The sequence below is a fragment of the Podarcis cretensis genome (assembly GCF_951804945.1).
Source record: "Podarcis cretensis genome assembly, chromosome: 12".
In the NCBI taxonomy this organism is placed as follows: domain Eukaryota; kingdom Metazoa; phylum Chordata; class Lepidosauria; order Squamata; family Lacertidae; genus Podarcis; species Podarcis cretensis.
The window spans coordinates 39,438,601-39,464,891 of NC_137181.1; the positions used below are offsets into that span (position 1 = coordinate 39,438,601).

The 26,291-nt window shown below is 41.1% G+C and overlaps 1 protein-coding gene across 9 annotated transcripts in view; it reads left to right on the forward strand.

Annotated features, from left to right (window-relative positions):
- PLCL2 (phospholipase C like 2) overlaps window positions 1–15,633 on the forward strand; it is a 153,840-nt gene extending 138,207 nt beyond the window's left edge. For 8 of the 9 annotated variants that reach the window (XM_079947181.1, XM_079947182.1, XM_079947185.1 and 5 more), the window contains 3 exons: window positions 5,668–5,743; window positions 9,273–9,382; window positions 14,374–15,388. In XM_079947181.1, the coding sequence (XP_079803307.1) occupies window positions 5,668–5,743; window positions 9,273–9,382; window positions 14,374–14,553 (366 nt within the window). In that variant the 3' untranslated portion in view covers window positions 14,554–15,388. Of the gene's footprint in view, window positions 1–5,667; window positions 5,744–9,272; window positions 9,383–14,373; window positions 15,389–15,433 lie in introns of those variants that run through there. The other variant, XM_079947189.1, reaches the window with a different exon arrangement.
- Window positions 15,634–26,291: the final 10,658 nt, after the last annotated feature.

Sequence of the window (26,291 nt, forward strand, 5' to 3'; positions counted from 1 at the left end):
TGGCAGTGGGAATTCTGTAGCAAAAAAATGCAGGCAAAACTTTCTTCGAATTCCCGTTCCCTCCTGCTAGTGAAAGCAAAAGTGGCTCCACTACCATAGTGTTTTGGGATTGAAGGGAACAGAACAGAACAGAACAGAACAGAACAGAAAGGATTGTGTGACTGTTTGCTCTAATCCCCTGTTCATTTTTGTTGTCCTTTTCTGAAAGTTATACGAAAAAGGAGATTGCAGAGCTGCAAAAATCAGAAGAGGGCAACCAAAATGATTGTGGGATATGAACAATTTCCTTATGAGGGAAGGGTGCAATTGGGGGTGTTCTAATGTTTTTAAAAGTCTTTTGGGAGCCACCCAGAGTGGGTGGGGCAACCCAGTTAGTTAGATGGATGGCATAAAAATAATAAAAAATGATTAGTAGTAGTAGTGGTAGTTTTATATATTATTTATTGATTTGTCACTTTCCACACGCAGAAGAGTGTCCCAAAGCAACTTATAGTTTAGGGGGAAGACGATGAGTAAGGGGGAGCACGTTAGATGTGTATAAAATGTATGCATCAGGCGTAGAAAGTGAGTATAGGGTTTTCTCTTTCAAAATGCTAGAACTTGTAAGAACAAGATGCTGTATTAGATGGTTCTTTCTCTGGCATGGCTTTTTTTAAAAAAAGTAGTTAAAGTAGGGAAACGCTTTTAGGCTGTTCTAGAGAGGTCAGTAAAGTTCTTTTCAAGCTTTGTCTACTTGTCTTGTAGATGAACAGCACCGTGCAGTCCACAACGTACAAATATGATTTCTGTATTGTAGTGAGAAATACATGGCTTTCAGACCAATTGGGAACACCAGACAAATTTTATTTCTTAAACCTTGTCCAAGCAGTCTTATATGGATGACAAGTACTTTATTGTAAACATAAGTAACACCCAGAAGATTTGTTTTCTTACAATGGCAATTTTAGACAGCATTTAAAGCAGTAGAAAGATCAATTACACTTTTATAAATCAATAAATCAATTACACAATTATAAATCGACTTTGATTGCCTGGGCCTAACCACAGCTGGTCAGTAATGAGGTTACTATTGATTGCCGTCTTGTTTGCAAGTTCTTTTCTCTATGTGCTGTCACAGAGGTTGACATAAAAAGCTCCTCTTAAGTGAAGGTCTGTACTTCACCAATCCTAGAAGTTGTTATCATTGAAATGATAAGGTATACGAAGAAAGTAAAGTTTCAGAAAACATTTTGATAGGCAATAGCTATCAAGTTTGTTTACATGCTTTGTGTTATTTCCAATATAATTATAGAGGTTATGAAATGCTACACATTTGCCAGAGCAGTAGGTATAATATCAGTGGCCCTCTCCCAGGTAGTACTATTTCTGTAGTAACAACTTGTGAGCCTGCTACTCTGGAAAAGCATTTAATGAAGACTACTGACAACTCTTGAGATCAGGTTAGATTGTAGAGTCAGAAATGAAGCCCTACGACTCTGTAAAATGTTGAAAAAACCAAGAACATTGCAGTCGTTTGGACACACTCATATATTGATCTATAGCGAGAGCAGGTAACTTGCGGCTCTTCAGATGTTGTTGGACTACAAACCGCCATGTAAGAGCTTAATTAGTATCTGTTTTCAGGTGATCTGACAAGTGTCACTATCTGATAAATAGTATTTTAAATCTTCTCTCCATAGTTAAAGCATTCCCTTGTTTGGTGGGTTAGTGTACCGTATTTTTCGCTCTATAGGACGCACCGGACCATAGGAGGGGGAGAACAAGGAAAAAAATTTTTTTTTCTTGTTCTCCCCCTCTAAAACAAGGTGCGTTCAAGGTGCATTTACCCGAGCTTGTGGGGCTGGCGGTGGGGGGAAGCGCTGCTTTCCCCCACCGCCAGCCTCAAAGATCCCTGAAGCCTTTGGAGCGCAGCGCCCCGCAGCCCTGGAGAGGCTTTGCGTGCAGCCGTCCCCAAGCTAGAAGAGCGAGACGGAGCCCTCCGTCTCACTGTTCTGGCTTGGGAACAGCCTTGCTAGCCTCTGCAGGACAGCGGGGTGAAGGCACCCCGCTGCTTGGAGAGGCTTGCGCGCAGCCATCCCCAAGCTAGAACAGCGAGACGGAGCGCTCCACAGCGCTCCGTCTCCCTGTTCTGCCTTTGGGCTTAGCGGCGCAGCCTGCATTCGCTGTATAGGGCGCACACACATTTCCCCCTAATTTTTGGAGGGGAAAAAGTGCGTCCTATAGAGAGAAAAATACAGTAATTCCCTTACTGGATGTGCTGGAACCATCACAATTTGATATATGTATAGATCTTGAGGCCCGGTTAATACATAAGATGTTCTTAACTTCTTGAGACATTGCAAATCTGTACATAATTTCTAGTTCTGCAATCTTGTCATTAGGATAGAGGTTAAAGGATTACCTTCATATTACCTCTCTTAATAAAGTTGCGTAACTGCTCATGCCTAACTATCCATCTAAGTTCTCGATGGACAAATTCTTACTTGAGCTGCCTAATTCCCAGGTCCTGATGAAGCTCTCGTACCTAGATGTGACTCCAAGCCAGTTAATGTATTTCAGAAAGGCTGTGCCTATATTTCCACAGAATATGGACTGTGTATTTTCTCAAAATGTTAATGTTTTGGGTAACATTTGAAATGCAGCTCCATGTATACACCACTCAAGCGGCTCTAGAAGTAGACAGGGGGAACTCAAGGACTTGCAGTCACTGAGTTCTCTTTATTTTGAGTTCTTATTACAGTTCTATGAAAAATGGAAATAAATAAACCCTGTATTTCTAATGACAAAAGAATTCTAAAGGACAAAGAGTGATAAAAAAGACCTGATAGACACTAAGAAAAGGCTGGATAACTGTTTCTTATATCAATACTGAATGTTAGGTTAGCACTATTTAAAAGTTGCTTTTACTTGTCAGATTCAACCACTTAACGTGACCTACTTTGCTAATTCAACTTTTAGTATAACAGTGTATTGGGTGAAAGAAATTCCTAAAGTAAAATCAAACCCTAAGGCAAGTAGCTTTTGCCCTACAAGACTGAACTAAACAATTTTGTATTCATCCTTAGTGACCTGTCTTTTGTTTGAACTTCTTCTGCATGTCCCTTAAAAAACCCCAAACCCTCCTTACTAAGCTTGTGTCTTAATTGCCATTATATTGCCACTAAAAGCTTTTCGTGCTATCACATTTTAAGATGTGTCCCATTTTGCTTTCTTATTGGAATTGTTTATGGTTGGACCTTCTTAGGCTCCTTTCCCCAGTCATATATACCTTGCAATGGAATTCTACCATGGTTTAAATCCTGGTTCGTTTGGAAGCTACTAACCACAGTTTCCAGTTCACAGGAAACTATGGTTAACTGCGGCTCCATGACTTGTTTCTGCACTTTCCCCAAAGGAGCAAAGGGGCTGCATGTGGGTGCGTATCCTGGCTTATTTAGTCATTATTTGATTGGGCCAATTGGACAATTTGGTCTGGAAGAGTGTAGTTTCAGGGTGAAGCAGGAAAATACACCATGAAAGAAGAAGGCAACAAACTAGAATAAAGCTAAAGTAAATTAACTCTGAGGGGAGGTAATGAAAAACAGGTTTTTGAATGTGCTCCAATAACCTTGAAAGTGAGACACTGAAATAATGAGTAAATGATAATCTGAAAACAAAAAGAGGATTACAAAGGATTTCTTTCTGCTATTGGATTTTCTGTATTTTGGAGATGGATCACATTAACTTGACAACCAGCTGAAGATATTGCTATAAGGTATTGCTTATTGCTATATATTGAAGACTTATTGCTATATTGAATCTTCAGAAAATAATCACTAACTGAACGCTGGGATTGGCTTCAGAGTTTGTCATGCTTAGAGTAAACCAACTGAAATCAATGGGATGTAATGGGTTTACTGAAAGCATTTCAAAGCCCTTCATCATTAAACTTGTGACTTTATGAACCAAATTTTTAATCAGTTGGTGGGCTCAGGATATACAATCTAGCACAGGGCACGGTACAATTCCCCACCTGCTAATTCAATGTGCTGCCTTCATTAAATGTTTCTTGAGGAGTCTTTAAAAAAATTAAAGATAATTTGCTTTTCTGTGCATTATTTATAAAATATATGGGTTGCATGATCTTTTGCCCCTTATTTATAAGAGAGAAATTGAGACTGGGCTGTTTTTTGGGAGTATGGGGACTATGAAACTATACAAAGTTGACCTCACCTGGCTTGGAGATGTTTCTGCAGTGTTGTGGCAGTTCGCTTCTTTAGTGAAAACTGTTTCAACTCATTAGTGTAGTGCCATGGTAGTGACATTTCCCTGGCCGCCTTGCTGTTTGCTAGGCAGTGGATATGTGAGGAAATACTTGACAGATCTCAGGCCCTGTTTGACTGCATTTTGTTCCGACAAGCAATACTTGGCAAGATTCAGGATTGTGGACTTTTATGTATCCACACTGGGCCAATTTAAACTCTAGCCATGGAATCAATGTTCAGCATTGCTTCTGGGATTTGTGGGTTGAAACATATATACAGCATGTTCTCATGGAAGCACTGTATTCTAAAAGGAGCAACCTATGCATTTTATTGCAAAACTACACCTGTAAATCTGTAGAATCCACAAAGACTCACACACAATTAACGTGGCAAATTCTGACACTTTGAAATGCCTGTTAGGAAAGAAGGATGACTTGGCATATTAGCAAATAAGTGAGTACAAATAACAGCCCTGTGAATATGTTTTCCTTAGGGAGGCAATTATTATAGAATCTTGTACATTCGCATATGATCGAATTACTAGAACGTAGGTGAACTTTTCAAAGGCACCATATTTTTCGCTCTATAAGACGCACCTAGTTTTTGGAGGAAGAAAACAAGGGGGGGGGGGAAATATTCTGACTCCCAGAAGCCAGAACGGCAAGAGGGATCTGGCTTCTGGGAAAGCCGCGCCAAGCCTCTCCAGGGCAGCAGGATGAAGGCTCCCCCAAGAGCCTTGTTCCCTTTAAAGAGTGCACGGAGCGTGTGTGTGGCTCTTTAAAGGGAGCGCTAAGCAGAGCCTCCTGCCTGCATTCGTTCCATAAGAGGCACACACATTTCTCCTTACTTTTTAGGAGGGGAAAAGTGCGTCTTCTAGAGCGAAAAATACGGTACTTTGAGTCTCTGAGAAAAGTGGGATATAAATCTAAATAAACAGCTTTTAAAAAAAGTAATGCAGTAGTGTCCATAGGCTCCAGCTCCATAGGGCTGAGGTGTCTTCAGCCCCCCCCCCCAAGTCTGTTGGGATGTGACTGAGGGCCCCACCCCAATCTTGAGGGTTTGGGCCTCGCAACACCAGGCCTCACAGGGGTGGCAGCGGGCCTCATGGTGTGTGTTGCTCATAGGTTGGACAGAACTTGGCGCCTCTGGTAGTGTCACCAGCAGTGTAGTAATCTGAGATTGTTACAATACAAAGTTTAGAGAGGAGCCGCAGTTCTGTAGCAGAGTTTATCCTTTGCAAGTGGAAGGCCACAATTGTCCTGTTTTAATCTCTAGCAACTTCAATTAAGAAAAAAGCTTGGGTAGGGAAATACGTTCTGTCTGAGAAATGGCCATGCAGGCTGTGAGTCTGGATTTGCCAGTGCTCTGACTTCTAGTTTTCATTGCTCATTTTCTCATTGCTCAAGTTATTCTCTTGTTACAGATGATTCAAACTATCAAGACTCTGATAGAAAATGCAGATAACGTATATGAAAAAATAGCCCAGTGCCAAAAAGCAGGTAAGGACACAACTCTGTTTTTATTCAGTATTCTGCAGTGGGTTAACATATTCTACTAAAAGTGTAAAAATAGTCGCACATCAATGTATTATATAACCAACATGATTCAACAGACGAATTTCAATTACTTACTTTTTGGTTTTTGTGTTAAAGATTTTTGGAGCTATGTGAGAGTTATGTTTCTTTGACACATGGAACATTGCAGCTGATTATTCTCTTCTTTCATTTTTCATTTCAATTTACAATGAGTAAAAAACTTGCTTTTTGGCTGAGTGAAACGTTTTGGCAAGTGATTTGCCAAAGGTCTCACATTAGCCTTAACTCGGAAAAGAATCAAGATTTGCCTCAGTCTGCCAATGCCAAAATTTAAAAGCGTTAACTGGAACAAGGATTAAATGAGCAGCTTCCACCTGACAGGGAAGTTTAATAGCATTTAAAATCACATATAATATTTATAATACATAGTATACAGCTTCCCTGTCTCAATTATTTCCATCTTTTATTTGACAATGAAATAGTGAAAATATAGTGTGTTGGCAGGATTTCTCTAAGGATGGATTTATGCCATTTGGAAGCAATGTATATACAGTTGCGAGCCAGAGGATCTCACATTATAGGTCATTTAATTTCTACCTATTTTGTTTTGTTTGTAAAGCAGAAAGTAATACATGTCTTGCAGGTGTAATTACATTTTTTAGGACCAGATAGGAATGCATTTTTTGCAGTTGAGTGGAACAGATGAAGATTTAATTATCAAAATGCTGGAAATTAATGTGCAATTCATACCGTTGCATTTATCACAAAGAAAACATAAAGATGCTTTTGTTGGTCTAAATGGCATAAAAAGCTTTTTAGTTAGAACTCTTTCTTCTTGCCTGATGAATTGTCTAGGAAGGTTGTAATCTTTAACCCTTTACCTGTCAGTAAGCCTATTGGGTGGTATTCAGTACTAGTCCTACTCAGAGTGGGTCCTTTGAGGTTAGTGGACATGAACTGGGTTCATTAATTTAAGTGGTTCTACTCTGAGTAGGAGGGAAACGGGTGGCGCTGTGGGTTAAACCACAGAGCCTAGGACTTGCCGATCAAAAGGTCAGCGGTTCGAATCCCCGCGACGGGGTGAGCTCCCGTTGCTCGGTCCCTGCTCCTGCCAACCTAGCAGTTCGAAAGCACATCAAGTGCAAGAAGATAAATAGGTACCACTCCAGTGGGAAGTTAAACGGCGTTTCCGTGTGCTACTCTGGTTCGCCAGAAGCGGCTTAGTCATGCTGGCCACATGACCCGGAAGCTGTACACTGGCTCCCTTGGCCACTAAAGCGAGATGAGCGCCGCAACCCCAGAGTCGATCACGACTGGACCTAGTGGTCAGGGGTCCCTTTACCTTTACCTTTACTCTGAGTAGGAACCCATTGAACTTAGCAGACAGAGTAGGCAGGCACAGGATTGCACTGCTAAAAGTATCAGTGGAATTACTTATTATCCCAACTAAGCAGTCTGATTAGCACATGCTTTTTGGAGGTGTTGTTCTGCCTTCATGGGACCATTTCTTTGTGTCAGTGTGAAGAATGTTGTGGTCCTTATACACTGAAGCTCCTAGGGACTGCTTCAGATGATGGCTGTGATTTACAATGTTTCTGCAACATGTTCTAGTGCATTAGTCTTGTATTAGTTTGTTTTGCAATGCTTTCCCAAGAGGGATTATAACTTTTGTTAACAAAAATAAATGTGATTCAGAGATTCATAGAGTTGGAAGGGACCATGAGAGTCATCTAGTCCAACTCCCTGTGATGCAGAACCTTTTACCCAATGCGGGGCTCAAAACTCTGAGATTAAGACTGACTGAGCTATTGTTTGTGGTATAAAAAGTTACAGGATTCCACCAGGATGTTATGGGATGTGCACAGATTGGAGGTGAAGCCAAATTTTTGCATGTGCAATCATCATAAATGGGCAATAGAAAGGATGTCCGATCCTACTAACAATGTAGACTGTTTCCATGCCCAGGCATTTTCAGTAAGATATGTGGCAAACTGTTGATTCAAGTAGTTAGGGCATGGAGCCCCACAGTGCACAAAAGCCTTCAGTGCTGAAGTTGCGTTGGGGAAGTGGTGGATGCAATTGTTGAACTGGGTGTGCGTGTGAAGTCTGACTTGCTCCATGGCTCAGGTTCTGATTTAGCAAGCCACTGTATATGGTTCAATATTAACCTATCAAATATTTGTATTAATAAGTAACCTTGGTCTGGCTGATAAACCTCCAGTGTTTAGTTATCCTTATGTTTGTTTTGTGCAAAAAAAATATGTATGCTGCATTTAATTATGACCAAGTCGTCTTTTACGAAGGAGTAAAGAGAAAGATAGATGAATATTTTTGACATAGCATCCTGATTTTGCAAATTCTTTCAGGAAGCAACAACCTTGACTTGCATTTTTAGTCTCACAAACACATGGGGGTGTAGCTTTGTTTGCGGTGGAATTTTCCCATGGGCTGTGTTTAGGATTAAAAATCCTTCTGTGTATCTTGGTCTATGCAGATGCATGAGTCTACATAGATCTCTACTAACTTTTTAAGGTAAAATGTACAATAGTTTTATCTTTGCTCTAGGGGTATGTGCGTTTGTGTTGTCCCATTTCAGATGGAGGTTCACATGAGTGAATCCTCTTTCATACAAAGTAATTCCACATAAAAAAAAACTAGAAGGTCAGGTAGAACAATTGCAGCCTAGTCATTTCCCTGACAAGTTAATACTTTTATACATAGTGATTTCTCAGTGTCTTAAAGTGGTATCCTCAGCTCATCAACCAGGTAAAGCCATCTGCATAGAGCTGTTATTCTGTTTCTTTGCATCAGAAAGATACTCTTCTTGTTAAGACTTCATTTCTTTTTCATATATGCCGTTTTATCAACAGTATTCATTCTAGCAGTAATACTCTTTAGCCAGATGGCAGCCTTCTAGTGTGTTTCCTGAGGCAATTTATCATTCATGCCATTTGCCTATTTTGCCTTTTAGAACCTTTCTAGACACTGCATTGAAACTTTCAAGAATACAGTTCTAAAGGGGAAAATATTTTATTCATCTATAAGGGCCCTGAGATTGCCCTTTCTTTATTTGCTTTCCTCTTTTGAAATTGCAAAGAAGATTTGTAAGTCACTGTGTTTCAGAATTAATGAGCTGTCATCATTAACTGACACCTTGTTTAGTTGGTAGAAACCAAGCGTATCAGATCCAGTATGTATTAATGCAAAAATAGTTAATGCACTATCATGTTGTATTGCTTAGCAGAGGCACTGATAAAGAAGAGAGGCAGCACCAGGCGAACCTCCCTAGACCCTTGTGAAAATGAGATTATACTCAGCTGTGATCCCTGTTATTTTGTGTGCTCTCTCACATTAATTTAGAGCAAATTAATCATTGTGCTGCAGCAAATCTTACATGACTTAATATAGTTGGCAGAGGTTTCTTGTATAAGGTATCGCTTCATTTTCTTTATATTCTCTTAGGTCACTTTTGTTTTGTTTTTCCTTCCCCCAGCGATGGAGTTCCATGAGAATTTACAAAGTATAGGAGCCAAGGAAGGTTTAAAGGAGAGAAAGCTACAAAAAGCAGTGGAGAGCTTTACCTGGAATATTACAATCCTAAAGGTATGTCTTTTTAAGTTAAATACTTTTTGAAACATAAACCACCATGCTTAGACCATTGCCAAAAATATGATTACACTATATATACCAAGTGTGGTTCTACTGAATACAAAGTTTGATTATACTTAAAATGGAAATGCCGTCCTTTTGTTGTATTTACAGAAACATTTGTGTCTTGGATATGAACAGTATAGCATCACCCTTTATTAGTTAGATGCAGCTGGAATACTTGTCTAGTTTTAGCCATCAAAGACATGGGAATAAAAACTGCACAGATGATGAAGGGTGGAGAACATCTGGTTCTCCAGATGTTGCTAGACTACCAGCTCCCATCATCCCATCATCACTGGCCTTGATATCTGGGGCAGACAGGAGTTGGAGTCCAACAGCAACACATTCTGTGACAGGCAGCAACTCTCCAGGGTCTCAAACTGAGGTCTTTCACAAAGGTGGCATTTTCCATCTCCGCCGTATTAAGCAGTTGGTCCTTACCTTTCTCGCTCTGATCTGGCCACAGTGATCCATGTGACGGTCACATCTAGGCTTGATTATTGTAACTTGCTCTACACGGGGATGCCCTTGAAGCTGACCCAGAAACTCCAGCAGGTACAGAATGCTGCGGCGAAGCTCCTTACAGTGTCCTTGCTGCTGGATCACATTCATCCAGTGCTTTACCAGCTGCACTGGCTCCTGGTGGAGTACAGGGTAAGGTTTAGGGTGCTGGTTTTGCCCTTTAAAGCCCTATGCAGCCTAGCATCCACGTATCGCCTCTCTTGGTATGCCCCGCGGAGGACCTTAAGGTTCACAAATGACAACACTTTGGAGGTCCCAAGTCTCAAGGTGGTTAGATTGGTCTCAACTAGGGCCAGGGCCTTTTCAGTACTGGCCCCGACTTCATGGAATGTTCTGTCACAAGAGACTAGGGCCTTGCGGGACATGACATCTTTCCGCAGGGCCTGCAAGACAGAGCAGTTCTGCCTGGCCTTTGGTTTAGACGCAGTCTGACCCTTATGTTTCCCTCCTCTTATGGTTTTGATCTATGGGCTACTTTTAAAATGAAGATGCATTTTAAATCCCCCCCATTATATTTTTATTGTAATTTTACTGGTGTTGCCACCCCTGAGCCCGGCTCTGGCCAGGGAGGGCGGGATATAAGTAAAATTTATTATATTATTATTATTGATGTGTTTAACTGACCTTCTTAGCTGGAGATTATGGAAAAGTGATGAAATGAATGCAGTGCAATGAAAATAAGTGTGGGCAGAGGCCCTATTGGGGACAGGGGCTCCTAGGTGTCAGGTGCACTTGTGAAGTAGCACTAATCTGCAAGGATGAAGAGGTACAGATAATCTTCAGGATTTTCTGAGCAAGCAATTCCTGAAGTCTCCTTTGCATTCAGGGTGCAACCTTAGTATCAACCCTCAACGTAACTCTTCTTTAACCTCTTCAGCTGCCTTGTGCACAAAGGCCGCTACTTCCCTGTAAAAGATCACATGTGTAAAATAAGGGCCACTGGCACATGGACTCAATGGCCCGGGGGATATACGTTGCGTCATATTTAGACCCTGCCCTTTGACACATGGAACTTGTGCAAATAAAATGAGGTCCTCAACAGCGATGTGAAGTAAATTACACTTGAGATCATTATGGCCATGACCATAAGCTTCATGGTTGAACCTCTCATTGCTATATCCACACCTCAGTAACCTCAAGACGCGATTAAACATACATGCACCCCCTTGAATAAGCATGGTGGTTTACTAGTTGATTTAGACCTTTGCCTGGCCATATATGAGATGGAGAAATGATAGACATCAACGATCATTGCACTTTTTTAAAAAAAACACACAGTTATTTAAAAGAACATTTGCCAATGTTGTTGGTGTTCCTGTTTCAATGTTTTCTTTTTTAAAAACATCCTAGTGATATCAGAATCCCCCGTTGTCAGACTATAAACTTGGCATCATTAAAACCGATTTTTATGTGAAGTGGCTAGGGCTCTAAAGAGGCTCCGTGAAGCTATTAGAAATCTGTTTACTTCTTTGAAAGGAAGCAGCTGAATTAACATTAATGCAGTTAGGAAGAGAAAATTAAATACTTTGCCGCTCTTTTGAAAAGTATCAATGGTACTTAATGAGGTACACAGGAGGGAAAGTATTAACATCTTTTCTTTTTTAGGTGCTGCATATGCTTGCTTCACACTTCTCTAGGCTTAACTCCATCTTAACATTTTTGCTTTACATTTTGCATGAATTTAAAATCATATAATAAACAAAGCCTTTTTTCATATGGAAGTATACAATTAAAATGCAGAGTTGTTTCCATTTGTTCTCAGCAATGTTTTTCCATTCAGCAAAATGGAAGAAGTGGCAAAGTTAGTGCAGCTGCCTGCCTGTAATTCATTCCCCGTCTTTCTTCCCCAAACAGATAAAGGTCCCATTTGCCCACCGAATACCTCATCCCTGCACTAAACTCTGGAATCTATTTTAACGACATCACATTTCATGGCACACACTCTCTCTCCCACACACTTTTGAAAGCTTTCTTTCAGTTTTTCAAAAATACAGTTTCATCTCACCTCCTCTCAGCTTCATTCTTCCCACTCACTACTTGTCATAGAATTCTATTGTAGAAACACATCCAACATACAAACTGTAAACCTCATCTTAATTCCCTCCCACACATCTCAGCAAAGCAGCCCATTTTTCCTGGCCTCTAGCGCTGCACTTACGAAGCACCTGTGGAGGGGTGAACAAAGTGAACAAGTCATTTTAAGAAAACTATCTTTCTGTTTGCCCTCCTAAGATACAAAAACTAGCAAACAGGACCCTATGAAACAATTCATTTACTAGTAATATTTCAGAAAGCAACATTTTATTTATCAATTTGCCTCTTGGAAGCCATTTTGGCATGTAAGTCATTTACAACTATAATATCAGGCCATAATTAAAATACACAATAATGTTAAAACATCCTTAATTAAAATGTACGTAAAGCAAATGAACAATTAAAACAGTTTAAAAACAAACCACAAGTTCAATTCAGGGAAATGTTTGCCTAAACAAGCACATTTTTAGGGAGCTGGTGAAATGTCAACATTTTTAGGGACTCTTGTATTTCAGTAAAAGTAAAGGTAAAAGGTACCCCTGCCCCTACGGGCCAGTTGTGTCCGACTCTAGGGTTGCACGCTCATCTCGCTCAAGAGGCCGGGAGCCGGCACCGACCGAAGACACTTCCGGGTCACATGGCCAGCGTGACGAAGCTGCAGCTGGCGAGCCAGCACCAGTGCCGCACACGGAAACGCCGTGTATTTCAGTAGGGAGAGTAAAAGAGTCTGCTCTGTGTTACCACGAGCCAATAATCATCAACCTTGAAGAAACTAGCCAGATTTCATTAGCCGATCACAGTGCCCTTATGGGGCAGTGAATATGCCATTTGTGGAAAGTGTTATTAAATTATTTCCCGTTAAAATTAACTTGCTCACCTTTAGGAACAGGCCTCGGAGCTCACTCAGTAGCAACTGTTCTCTGGAAGCCATGTATCAGCCTTAAGCTTCTTAAATAATTTGCTTTACATTTGTGATCAAAAACTTATTTTGGAGTTTTGATGGATGTGGCTATGCCCTTTTTGCAGAGAAAAAATTCCAAGTGTTGAGTTTTGCTTGGGGTTCCTCTGCAGTTGCTAGCAGCTTCTGAATTTTCTGTCAGTTATAGCTCACTTTATTTACAAGTAACAGATAAGCAGTCAAGGCAGCTGAAAACTGCTTCAGCTGGGCTGCAGTTGGATTCTAAGCGCTCTGAAAATTGCACTCGGTTTATTTTAGCAAGAATCAGCCTAGATTAGCTTAGATTTAAACAAACCAAAGTGAAAACAACATGAACTAAATAAATGATTATGTGCTGAAGTTCGTAGAAACATTTGTGATAACGTACATATGATTCATCTGCTCTGCCATATAATGTTTCATATATCTTTCTTTGTTTCCTTTTTCATGGGAATTTTAAAAGGATACCAGTTTTGTTTTGACAGATTAAAGAATGCCACTGAAGCCAGAGTCCAATGAATAGATGTTCTTCCCTACAGGAAAAACCCTCAACATTGCCATATGAATGTTCATAGGGGTTTTGGTCTTTCTGTTTTATTATTCAGCTAGTGGTGTCTTTCCCAGTTCTGTAAGATTTGCTCTGTATTCTTAGACCATGATTTTATGGTCCAAGCTGCTTTTCTTAGAAGAATGCAGTGTCTGCCTTATCCTCAAGGTCTGGAACCTTGCCAGACTTGTGGTTTTCTGCTCTGCAAAGCATTCCACCCTCCAGAGAAAGTCGGGGGAATTGTCCTAGAAGCAGTTTTTCTTACGCTTATGAGAGGACTATGCTGCCATCCCACCAACAGCTCCAAAGGAGTTGCTAATGAAAAAATGAGATGTTTATATCACCCAACCCTTCCTAGATGCTCATTTTCTTTACTTACAAGCACTGCTCCTACCCCATAAGCCATTCAGCCCATGCCAAAACTGCTTACTTTTTGGAATTCCTGTTCAGAACAGGGCTCTCCTGCCTATGCCTGGAGTGCTGGCCAATGAAACTGAAAATAACCTGAAGCCTGTGGTCATGCACACACATGCATCTTTCTTTTTTGAAAGGTAGCTGCTATCCCTGGGCACTCTCTTCCTAACTCTGAATGTTACAAAGAAGCTCAGTATAAAGGCAGTGCAGTTGCTGGATCACAATGAATAATAAACTCCTGATGGCTCTTGGATTCCATCCACAACAATAAAACTCTTAGCAAAAGTTATTTGCCCATAATTGTTTGGTGGGAAATATTATTGTCTTTTAAATGCATCCAGCCAGTTGAATGCAGTTCAATCCAGTGTGTGTGTGTCTTAGCTCAAAGTAATCTGGTTTTCATCTTCATGAACTAGGCTGTGGCACAATAAATCAAGTCTAGAAAATGGTCTCATTATTGATAGTTGTGACTGCTTTTGTTCTTAACAGGGGCAGGCTGATCTTCTCAAAGATGCTAAGAACAAAGCCCTGGAGAACCTAAAGCAAATCCACTATGCTACTGTTTCATGTGGACTGAACAAGCCAGGATCAGAAACAGCCGAGGGTTCAAAGCCCCGTCGAAGCCTGGAGGCTATACCTGAAAAGGCGGGTGAAGAAAATGGAGAATGAAAGAACATTCTCATTATTTTGGAGTTTATAACTCTGCAACCATTGTAGCTGCACAAGACATTTTGCTTTGCACTTACTACTAGTGGGAGGGGAAATCCTGGAATTTTAAAAGCACAACTGGAGAAGCTAATTACTATCCATGAAAACTGTGAATGTACATAGCAATTCTGTGTGCAGAGGCAACTGAATTGTTCTAACATGGAAATAATATTGCTGGCTAAAACACTCTGTATATGTGTAAAAGATGTCATGATTCAATAATCTTGTGCAGAAAAATAACATTGTCATTTAACAGAAAAACAAATTGGTTTTCCTGACTGGAAATACGTCATAATGGCAAGGGAAGGAGCTTTTGTCATTGCTCAGAAAAGTGCCTTGATTTTTGGGGAAAATCTAGGTGTGCAGTGATTCCTTGATTTAGGAGCAGTGCAGTTCTATAATAGTTTGTTGTGTTAGGCCTGTTGTTGCACATCTAACTTAAAAATCAGGGCTGAAAATGTAAGCAAATGCACAGATTAAGCAAAATTCTATGATGAAGATACTTGGCAGTGTTCAGCTTTGAAAGTGCTACTCTTTTGGGTTTCTTTTTTGTTGTTGAGCCATAAATAAAAAGGGGAATGTAAATACAAAGTGCTTACTCCTGGCACAGTGCACTGTGGGAGAGCCGTTGCATAGAAGGAAGGTGCATATACCTATTTCCACCTAAGAACATCTGCAGATGTCTACAGCTAATGTAAAAGTGACCAAACTGCAAACAAAATACTGTACATAGTTTTATCATTTTGTGGAAGTGAAGAAGTAATTTACATTAAAATGTTTTATGATACAATTCCCATGTTATTGGCCTAAAACTGAAGTTCAATTTTTTGTTTTGTTTCAGGTTTTTAAATAGCCTTTTTAAACTTCCAGATCCATCAATCTTCCCATTACATGGTTTTAACATGGATTTGTTTTTCGAAATTTCATACTCACTGTAAGCTGAATATACAAACCAAGATCTGCCTCCTAATGTTTCTGCTAAAAATAATAGAATGGGGTACGACATCACAAGGTGCAATAAATTTGAAGCAAATGAAGTCAGTTTTAAGAGATTTAAATTGTCTTTTTGCTGTGTGCCAGTGTCAACCCTGATTTTGTTAGAGACAAGATAATCAAGTGAGTGCTTACCATGCTCAGCTGATAAGACAAGATTGATCCAAAATGTTCTGTGCACCTCAGAAACACCATTCCCTTCCAGCAAAGCCTTCTCAATAAAAGATACACCATTTAAGCAACACAGTTAGGATTTCTTACTCAGATGATTTCAGTTCAAGCAGTGCTATTTTTCTGGGGAAATGTTCTGTTCTTTTATCATGGCAATGGCGCCCACCTGAGAGGTGCCGGAATTGAGTTCCGCTGAGTTCCAGCTGAAAAAAAAGCCCTAGGTTCAAGTATAAATAGCTGCAATGTTGTAGGCTGAACCTTTAAGGACTGAATCAGGACTACCACCTGAACAGTGGATCAGCCAGTGACAATACTAGAGGCAGTCCTACAGTGAAAGGCTATACAGAGTAGATTGCATTAACTTTGCATCTGAAGAATCAGTTCACCAATCTTGTTGCCACCAAGAGATGTTTCCCCTGGACACTTTTTCTTTGCTAGTTCTCTGCTGAATGGGTGGAGACGGGCACAGCCTGGGTGTGGCCAGATAAGAGGTGCAACCAGCAAAACAGCTCACTTCCCTTTTCACGAGAGAGGTGGGGGTAGGGATGGCTTTTAAATAGGCCTCTAGCCTCTGAACTGTGGGTTGCCACTTAAGCAAAGACTACAGTTGTGTTAGTTTTGTGGTCATGCAAATTCAACACCCCTTTCAAGTCCAGTGGATGAAACGGTATCAAGTTGTGGAACTAAAGAAGGGCTATCTGTGTTCTGCTTATCTTAAACTATGCTGGGATAGACGATACCTTCTTGCTCAGTGAACTAGCAGCCTTATCATTGCATGTTGCTGTCCTCCAGTTGCCTTCCAAACACCTTTAAAGATATAGATAAGCCTACCAGTGCAACATCAAGCCGTCAAAACACACCTAAAATCACCGGGAAGTTCTGCTTCCTGCCTGTGCCTCATCTGGTTTTGTTTTCTTCACGAAAAGAAACCTCTTCCTTAAAACATAAGCACAGCAAGAGTAAAGTGCAATGGTTTCCTTTAATGTTGCAATCCCATTTGTGGTGTCCCTCTGCACTGCACTGCCTCCCAGAGCAAAAACATAACTGGCACAACATCTTTCTGCAGTTTGTGCTGGTGACTTGGCTCATTGGCTCAGCTGCCTGAGCCCATGGAAATATGACAGAGTCACATCTATTGGCATTTGCTGATTGCAATGTACAATCAGCAGGGAAAGGACAAGACTAAACAGGAATGGCAGAGGGAGGAAAAACTTTTTGGTTGAGAACAGGGAATTAGGGCTTCTCTGCTCAAGAACCAGAAACCAAATCATGGCTCCTTCAGTCAAGTTTAGTTACCCAAACTAATGTCATATCCTACCATTCTTACCTGCCACAATGTGCATGAGGACCAATGTTACAGGAGCTCCAATTTTATTCCAGTGGCTCCCTGCACCTGCCTTATTAATAAGCTGAGAAAAAAAATGAAGGAGAAATGTCTGATGGACATTTCCAACCCATGTCAGAAAGACTTGTTCACAGTGCCCCCCAAAAGGCCCCAAAGTTGTGCAGGCAGCAGCATGATTTGTCCCTTAAGCCTCTGCGTAAAGGTAAAGGTAAAGGTACCCCTGCCCGTACGGGCCAGTCTTGACAGACTCTGGGGTTGTGCGCCCATCTCACTTAAGAGGCCAGGGGCCAGCGCTGTCCGGAGACACTTCCGGGTCACGTGGCCAGCGTGACATCGCTGCTCTGGCCAGAGCCAGAGCCAGAGCCGCACACGGAAACGCCGTTTACCTTCCCGCTGGTAAGCGGTCCCTATTTATCTACTTGCACCCGGAGGTGCTTTCGAACTGCTAGGTTGGCAGGCGCTGGGACCAAGCAGCGGGAGCGCACCCTGCCGCAGGGATTCGAACCGCCGACCTTTCGATCGGCAAGCCCTAGGCGCTGAGGCTTTAACCCACAGCGCCACCTGCGTCCCCAGAAGCCTCTGCGTAGGGGACAAATAATTGGCTCTTGCTTGAAGGAAGATAGAAAGAGTCTCCAAGGTGAGATATCATGTGGAAAACAAGACCGCTGGCAACCCTTGTTCAAGACAGGGCTTGCTGTGAAGTGCTCTTAATGTTGCTTAAGGAACAACTCATTGTCATTATGGGATGGACAATGGAGCAGCTGCACCTGGAGCAATTTGCTGGATCAGGGAGCATGATATTAGAAGCCGTTTATTTTGCAAAAACTTAAACGGCATTTGCAGTTACATGGGAACTTGCACGATACATTGGCCTGGGTTTATTTCATATGTCCATGCTGCATAGGGTGACCCAATGCATTGGCAACTATTAATATTCGTGTAGAAAAGGGAATTCAACAGGAAGTGCAGTTTGTTGTTGTTAATGTTGGTGTGACTTGACAATGTGAACCTGCTCATATATTTCGTATTCCAGACAATGATGAAAGTGACAAAAATGGCTAGGTTGTCCTAGCATTGTATGAGTCAAATTTACTTCTATGGCTCCCGCTATTGAACTGTCAACCTGATACCCCCTGGGTTAAAGATGTGGAGCTTCCTCCCACCCCACTTTGAAGCAGTTAAAAAAAATCATTACATTGGAAGTGAAACACTTATCAATACTCTATCCGATTAAAGTGGAATCCAATTTTCTCTGATGAAGTGAGGTGGTACTTATGACACGCTCTGGGTTTCACTTGATAAACTTGTCTCCACCAGCGGGTATCACATGATTACAGGGCTCTCTGTAAGAGCTGATCTGAGATAACCACTCCACACCAGCATGCTATCATATAACCATGTAAGTTATCTGATGGTGAAGCACAGACATTTGAATTACCTTGGGCTGTTCTTGCAACACTGCCCAATGTATCCTGATTTCTGCAAAGAGTATAATACACCAAATACTTCTATCAGTATAGTGGCCCTCAGCAACAGCTTTCTGCTGAATCACTTAAAACTCCCTTTACATGGTTTTTAAAAGGCAAGTGCCTGTTTCATTTCACACAGGCTTATTCCTTTAATTGAAGTACTTCAAATGGATATTGGGTTGGGAAAGGTTACATCCCGTTAAAACAAAATCCTCAGCAGTTGTGCCGAGCTATTTAGCCTAATGATGACAATCATTTTTTGATAAGTCAGTCAAAACTTGCTCTTGCAGCTAAACAAACCAGTATTGGCCAAATAAAATTTAACATGTTGAGCCTGACTCAGGATACCACTGCTAAATGGTGGATAACACTTTTCACTTGGCTAAATGGCATGAGGCGCTCACAATTGGATGGAATTTTGGGGCTTCAGCTCAATACTTTCCACATAGGAGACCTCAGGTTCAACCCCTGGCTTTTCCAGGTATGGCTGCATCAACAGGTCTGTCCGAAACCATTGCCAATCTCTGTAAAAAAAAATACTGACGTAGATGGCCCAAATAAATCTGTATAAGGCATTAGAGCTTTTCAGCACGCAATTGCTATGTTCCAATTTGGCTGAAAACCATGGTGCTGGTCATCATTTATAGAATGGTAATGAATCATAGTGCTGAGATTTGTCCCTGTTCAAAACACAGGCCTAGATACTTCTAAGGAAACTAGGACTAATTCTTAATTATGGGCAATATTCAACATCTGTCATACTCCAAGCAGTCACATTGAAATAAATGGACTTACATTATGTAACTGTTGATTCCAGTGTGTCTGCTCTGAGTATGGCTAATGCTGAATATCATTATCCCCCTATTATTATTTACTATGTAATAATAATAATTTGGCACGCCACTGCACCCTCCTCGGATAGAACTACTTGGAATCTTTTTAAAGAACTACAAGATACCCTATTGTTTTTGTGGTCACTTGGACAACACAAGGCTAGTGAATGATTTCCTGACAAAGAACGGCACCAGCTTAGATGTGTTAATACAAAGAAATTCAGTTAGTGGTTAGATGCCACTTTTTGCAGAATAAACCACATTTTTATCAGGCCGCTCACCAGCTTTGTGCATACCTTAAGGACCTAGTTGGTTGCTTTTCTTTTAATTGTTGTAGGCCATCAACAAGTCTGAACAACTAAATGCCACTAATGCAACAAACACACTAAGTCTGAAGGCTTGTCTGTTGATAAAACGCAACAGCAACTCAATGTATCTACCACAGAGCTGCAGGCCTACAGAAGTTGTTTGACTATAATTCCCATCACCTTTTCCCATTGGCCATGCTGGCTGGGGCTGATGGGAATTGTAGTCCAGGGACATTCAGAGGGCCACAGGCTCCCCATCCCTAATCTACTGGATGTGGGTAAAGCCCTGAGCAGCCTCTGAGCAATTTCCACCACCAGAAAAGTCTTGGCTTTCAGATGGGTGTTTTCAGCTGAACTGCTCAGCCTCATTTACAATGACATCATTGGAAATACAGTGTCCTCTACATCACTCCGACGCACGCATTCGCTTTCTCTGCTGAGCATGATTTGCCTCAGTGTTAAAGGGTTTTGTACTGGAAGGGGGGGCGGAGAGAAACATTTCATAGTAAGACATTTAAATGCCACAGATGTCACAACATTAGATGGTTGAGAGGGGTGTGTGTGTGTGTGTGTGTGTGTGTGAGAGAGAGAGAGAGAGAGAGAGAGAGAGAGAGAGAGAAACAGTGCAGAGAGCTTATCAGGGAAATGACATGCAGTTAGTGGCACTTTACATATGGTCCTCTATGCGCTGGTTCTGTGCAGTTTTTTTTTAAAATGTAATCTAACTGCATAAATTCCATTCAGATGCAGCCATTATTATGAGAGCATCAATAACAGGAAAATCTAATTAGGGGATAAAAGGCTTGCAAGGGATGGAGCCCTTTTTCATATTGAAATGGTAATGAATTAAGCACAAGCCATGAAGGATATTGTTTTTAATGACTAGTGACAAGTACAAAGGCTCACAAGCCCTGCTTTCCGCCACAGGATTAAGTGAAATGTCTTTCTCATTTTCGCACCCGGCCCTTTCTGCTCTCAGTCAAGCAGCACATGCCTTTCGAAATCTGCACGTATGTGCTAAATATACTTGTGAATGCATTAGTGCTGTAAAGACTCTGGTAGCAGGTAAAGAACCAGCCTATGCAAGCATGCCATGTACCTCGCCACATATTCATTCACCATGCAGAAAGCCCAATCACATGCAGAGTCTGGAAGCAAGAAAGGGCGTGGTTGGAAGCCTAGGTCGGAACACAAATGGACACAAGCCACATGACAAATGTGTTTGCACACGATATGGAGTGCACAGAATGTTTATCCATAGCACCAGCCAGGGTCATCCCATTACATTTTGCTGTCTGAGGCAGGACACCAAATTCCCCTCAACCCCACATCAACCCCACATCATGTATCCCAAGGCAGGCACTGGAAGCAGAAGTCCCACAATCAGCTCTTTCCCTTCCCTGGCAGAGAAACAATACAATAATATCTACAGGTAACAATGTTCTGCCTTTCTTGACACCCACAATCAGCTGCCTGAGGCAGCTGCTTCACAATGGTAGGGCCGGTGCTGCCTGCTTATGCACATTCATACAGTGAAAACTGTGTCTCAGCTGTCCATTTACTTTACTATTTTAATTTGTTGTGCCTAAACTATTTTATACCAGGTCAGACTGCCACTGAGCTGTGGTCCTTTTCCAAGAGCAGTATTTGTACTGCATGCAAAAGATGGCTGATGAACTACAGTCATGCCAGCTGCCTCATCTAGCAAGTTACCAGCAGGTAGGAAAGAATCAAATGCCATGATCAGCACTACAGAATCTTCTGAGCAGGATTCTAGCAGGCAACATTTCCCTGTCTGAGTCCTTCCTATGTTAAGTAAGACCACTATGCCCCTTGGGCTACTGTAATGAGAATGACCGTGGAGAGGCACTGTCAATCCAAATCACAGAACAAATGAGCAAATGAGACTTGGCAGTAAGAAAATGGGGATAAGTACAGTAGAGCAACCAATTACCGAGAAAAGGGCTTATTTTGTCTCCCTGCTCTGCAAAAAGTGACAGTGCTGAGGCTGCTATCTGATTCTGACATATTTCATGATGTGCCTATTTTAGCTATGATGAGATACACACTTCTGGAACACCAAATACTTTTCATCGGAGGGCTTCTGTATTTTTGCGGCTAAGCAGCACCCACAAATTAATGGTTCTTTCTTTTTTTCTTATTTTTATTCCACCTGATAAGAACTCATAGCTGTTAAGAACACAAAGATAACCAGCTAATCTTGACCAGGACCACAATCACACCGTACATTTAAAGAACTATGATACAACTTTAAACAGTTATGGATTCTCCCAAAGAATTCTGGGAGTTGCAGTTTAAGGGTGTTGAGAGTTGTTAGAAAACCACAGAACTATGATTCCTGGAGTTTCCTGAAAGAGGAATTGAGTGTTAAGCTACTCTGAGTAATGAAGCTCTGTGAGAGGAAGAGGTGCGTTAGTACCCTTAAAAAACTACAGCTCCCAAAATGTTAGTAGTGTGTGCGATTCTTTAGACTGAAGCAGCATACCTCAGGGTAATTTCCCAGCCAGCTTCAGTGTAATACACTATTTCTAAAAAGTTGAATAATGCAGTTGACATAGTTGGCAACTAATTTCGGTCTGAATTAAATTAGTGACCACTTAGCTTTAGGGCAATGTGAATTACAACCGGATAGAGGCAAGACCTGCTAGATGTTTACATTTATCTACCATGCTTAATGGTGTTTATGTTGTGTAATGATGTTGTTCAGCTAATAAATCAGTTTCAAATATAGTACAGGATGACTTGACTTTAGTGCTCAGAAGGCATCACAAAGCACAGCACAATTACAACCCACTTAAACATAAATAAATCTTAAAAGAACACAGTTAAATCGGTATGCCAGGAAATATGAACAAACTAAACCCTTTAATTTCAATAACACAGTAAAGTTTGTGTCAATTAGGTACTGTTTGTTCAAGTTGCAAGAGGCTAAAATTCTTTACTAAAAGGTGTGCAAATTTTTGTTTTAATTTCTCAATTCATTTTCATTTTAAAAATTCGTCTGAATTGCATTCATTTCTTATTCATTTTAATTGCATATGTCTAGGTCATCCCAATACGTTTTATTTTTAACATAAATATCACTGAAAGATCAGGTCAGTCTCCTTCTGCCTCCAACTTCTTCCATATGCCACAAAATTTCCAGGTATTCTATTACTTTCCTACAATTTTCTAGACTAGATGAAGGATTAACATTTAGCATCCGTCATAGTTTGCTAGCTTTTCCTCCTTCCCTGAAAACATTCCTCTCATCTGTATAGATGGATTTTTAATCATTTCTATTGCTATGAAAAATTGAAACAATCAATTTGATGTGTGTCCTAAATCTCCATTGTTTCATAAAATATACAATTAAAAGCTACTTATCCCCCCCCCCGCCGCCGCCAAATGCTTGTTTTAATAATGCTGCATCACCTTGTATTATTTCCAGAAACAACAAGAAGAAAGCACGACATTATGAAGATATGCAGGAGGATAGTCAAATATGAATTTAGGTATTTTTGGTTAATGGGTATATGCCCCACTTCCCCCATCCACCAATAAGTTACTCAAAAAGGCTTACAAATATAAAAGCAAAAATAACCCAACCATTAAAACACAAATTAACTAACTAAAAGGAGTAGCAAAAGCACAAACAGCAGCACCATACACCAGATGCATTAAACAGGAATAGAATCAAATGCTTATGGGGGAAAGGAAAGTTTTCAAACAAAGAGGAAGATAACCCAACATTCCACACATACAGGGTGCAATGATGTTTTTGCCAAATGCAATAGCTTTTCTTCTTCTTCTTTGATTCAGGGACATCACATTGCTTTTATTAAATAGCAGGCTTAAACACAGCACAACAAAAACAGCAAAACAGACTTCAAGCCAACTAACATAGCACGAACAAGGTAAAACACTTCCCCGTTCAGTTATCCTGAGCTCCAGTGATCAGTAACAGGAAGATTCCAGCTGGCCTGTTTGTTGCACCCTTTCACAGAATCAGAGTTGGAAGGACCACGAGGATCCTCACCTGAAATGCAGGAATCTTTCACCCAACATGGGACTTGAACCCATAACCTTGAGATTAAGAGCCTCATCCTCTACCACAGGGGTCAGCAAACTTTTTCAGCAGGGGGCCAGTTCACTGTCCTTTAGACCTTTGGGGGGCCAGACTATATTTTGAAAAAAATAATGAACGAATTCCTATGCCCCACAAATAACCCAGAAATGCATTTTAAATAAAAGCACACATTCTACTCATGTAAAAACACGCTGATTCCTGGACCATCCGCGGGCCGGATTTAGAAGGCGATTGGGCCGGATCCAGCCCCCGGGCCTAAGTTTGCCTACCCATGCTCTACCAGCTGAGCTATGTCAGGGCCTACAATGAACCTCCAGGGGTCAGACCCCACCTGATAAACTTATATACTCTTCAACAGTGCTATTTTTCTAGAAAAAGAGGTGTCAGGACTCACCATGAATGCCTCCCTCGTTCTCTTCGAATGGCACTGGTGAGGTGCTGGAACTGAAAAAAGCTCTTCTCTTCTAGACTCTTGGTGGCTTGCTGGCCTAATACCCAAATTCAACCCACCTGTCAAACTAGGCCAATCTACAGGGACCAGCACAGTTAATCAACTCTGCAGCTGCATTCCTGCTGGCAGGTACTCAGCCTACACCTGGCCCACCAGCAGGTCTTCCCACATCCTGCTGCTACTTAGGCCTGGGTGAAAGCAAACAATGAAGCAAACCCCAAACCCTTGCCACTTGCCAAGGTGCTACTAAGCAGGGGGGAAGAATCTTACAGACCAATCAACGTATCTCCTTGAAAAACAAGTGTCTTTCACAGTAGGTTTCCCCTACAAATGACACATTCGAGAGGGTCAGAACATCCGTTCTTAAAGGATGAGCAGATTGTCAAAAGAGGAGATCTTTCAAGCAGCTTGGTCGCATGGGCTTTATAAGCTATAACAAGCATTTTTAGATTTAGATTCCTACATTATGCTACCTTTTGAAGCCCATTTAGCAGCTGTTCAACCTGCACATTTGTAAACAGATTACAGATCACTCACACCTTACACGCCTTTAAACTTGTACAATTTCAACTTGACATACTTGGTGACTGGCCAATTGAAATTGTGCAAATTAAATGCAGTGACGGTGGAGAGCTTAAAAGCTATTTCCATGCTGGGAAAACCTTGCACAAAAATAGCTTTTGAGCTCTGGGAGGCTCTCATGAGATCTTGCAAGAGCTTCCCAGAGTCCATGTGAGAGCCTCCACTGGAGGAGGAGGAGGAGGAGGAGTTTGGATTTGATATCCCGCTTTATCACTACCCGAAGGAGTCTCAAAGCGGCTAACATTCTCCTTTCCCTTCCTCCCCCACAACAAACACTCTGTTTTTTTTAAAATAATATTTATTAAGAGTTTAAAGATTACAAAAAGAAAAGGAATTAAACAGATCAATATAATACAATACAAAAACAGAAACAAAAACACTACATAAAACATTGAATTAACAAAACAAGAACAATTAAAAACACTTCCAATATTTTCAAGCTTATCTTTCATTCACTTCCTCACGCCTCTCTTTTTGTATTCCACTTCAATTAACTGTTTCAGCAACTCCTTTCCATCTTCCTCTGTTTTCTGTCCTGTAATTAATCTTAACATATTCTAACCTTGTTTTTCCCCTTTAATACATCAACAGTCTATCTGTACCTAGTTCCTTATAACATTTCTGCCAAAGCCATATAACTTCATTCCACCATTTTTCTAAAGCTCATTAATTTTGCAATATTTCTGTAAATAATCTTTAAATTTTTTCCAATCTTCTTCCACCGACTCTTCTCCCTGGTCTCGGATTCTGCCAGTCATTTCCACCAATTCCATATAGTCCATCAACTTCATCTGCCATTCTTCCCGGGTAGGTAAATCTTGTGTCTTCCAATACTTTGTGATGAGTATTCTTGCTGCTGTTGTTGCATACATAAAGAAAGTTCTGTCCTTCTTTGGCACCAATTGGCCGACCATGCCCAGGAGAAAGGCCTCTGGTTTCTTCAGAAAGGTATATTTAAATACCTTTTTCATTTCATTATAAATCATCTCCCAGAATGTCTTAATCCTTGGGCATGTCCACCAAAGGTGAAAGAATGTACCTTCACACAACAAACACTCTGTGAGGTGAGTGGGGCTGAGAGACTTCAGAGTAGTGTGACTAGCCCAAGGTCACCCAGCAGCTGCATATGGAGGAGCGGGGAAGCGAACCCGGTTCCCCAGATTACAAGTCTACCGCTCTTAACCACTACAACACACTGGCTCTCACACTGGAATTGCTACATTGCTGGAAGAAACTCTAGGAAGGCTGCCCTTGCAACTCAGGGCAATGGGAGAGTGAAATAGTTGCATCAGAGAGGAGTGCTTCTGCTTTCCAGTTTGCAGCTCTTATCTTTTCTCAGTAAATAATAAAATCACATGGCTGCAATAAGAGGAAACCCTTTGTTTGTTATGGTGCCTGCGGTAAAGACTCATCGATACAAACCCCATATAATTAAGTGATAATATTTATAGACTTCA